The following is an 844-nucleotide window of genomic DNA, read 5'->3' as shown; positions in this document are numbered from 1 at the left end:
CAGTCCCAAAGGCGACCAACCTCACACCAGGCAACAGAAATAAGCAAAGTACATATCTGCTACACCCATTAGATATTTCCCCGGAGACCCGCAGCGCTGCTAATGGATGCTCTGTCGCCATGAGAAAGAGCACAGGCCGCGTACCTCTGTCTCCGTGGCTCTCTGGCTCTGTCCGTGTCTGTGGCTGTCTCTTTTCCGAAATGTCTGTGGCTGTCCCTTTTTCCTGAGTGTCTGTGGCCCTCTGGCTTTGTCTGTGGCTGTCCCTTTTTCTGAGTGTCTGTGGCCCTCTGGCTTTGTCTGTGGCTGTCCCTTTTTCTGAGTGTCTGTGGACCTCTGGCTCTGTCTGTGGCTGTCCCTTTTCCCTGAGTGTCTGTGGCTCTCTGGCTCTGCCTGTGGCTGTCTCTTTTTCCGAGTGCCCGTGGCTCTATGGCTCAATCTTCTCAAGTCTTTCTGACTCTATCTTCCTCTCTGCCTGTCTCCCTTTGCGTCTCTGTGTATCTCTGGCTCTGTCTTGTCTGACTGTCTCTCTCTGTCGCTATGGCTCTGACCCTGTCTTCTTCGCCTACAACTGTTTTCTCTCCCGGGTCGCTCTCTGGCGTTATCTCCTTCTCCGACTTTTTTTTTCTGGCTCTGTCTCCGTATCTGGCGATTTCTTTTCCCGTGTCTCTGAGGCTGTCTGTCTTCGTCTGTGATTGTAACTTTCACTGTCTCTGTCATTTGTCTCTTGTTTCTTTAGCTGTCTCTCTGAGTCACTATCACTCTCGTGGCTGTCACATTCTCTACTTCTGTGTATTTTATTTGTAAGCCTACATGCATATTGACCTTGTTTTCTGACTGTGTGCGT

The 844-nt window shown here is 50.6% G+C and overlaps 1 protein-coding gene across 1 annotated transcript in view; it reads right to left on the bottom strand.

Moving 5' to 3' along the window:
* LOC119594893 (nuclear localization sequence-binding protein-like) overlaps nt 1-844 on the bottom strand; it is a 6,501-nt gene that overhangs the window by 2,902 nt on the left and 2,755 nt on the right. The window contains exons 3-4 of the mRNA XM_037943967.1: nt 616-834; nt 145-390 (exon numbers count right to left, since the gene is read on the bottom strand). Of these exons, the coding sequence (XP_037799895.1) occupies nt 145-390; nt 616-834 (465 nt within the window). The remainder of the gene's footprint in view (nt 1-144; nt 391-615; nt 835-844) is intronic.

The sequence above is a fragment of the Penaeus monodon genome, chromosome 34, assembly GCF_015228065.2.
Source record: "Penaeus monodon isolate SGIC_2016 chromosome 34, NSTDA_Pmon_1, whole genome shotgun sequence".
NCBI classification, from domain to species: domain Eukaryota; kingdom Metazoa; phylum Arthropoda; class Malacostraca; order Decapoda; family Penaeidae; genus Penaeus; species Penaeus monodon.
This window is presented reverse-complemented; position numbering and strand designations above follow the sequence as displayed.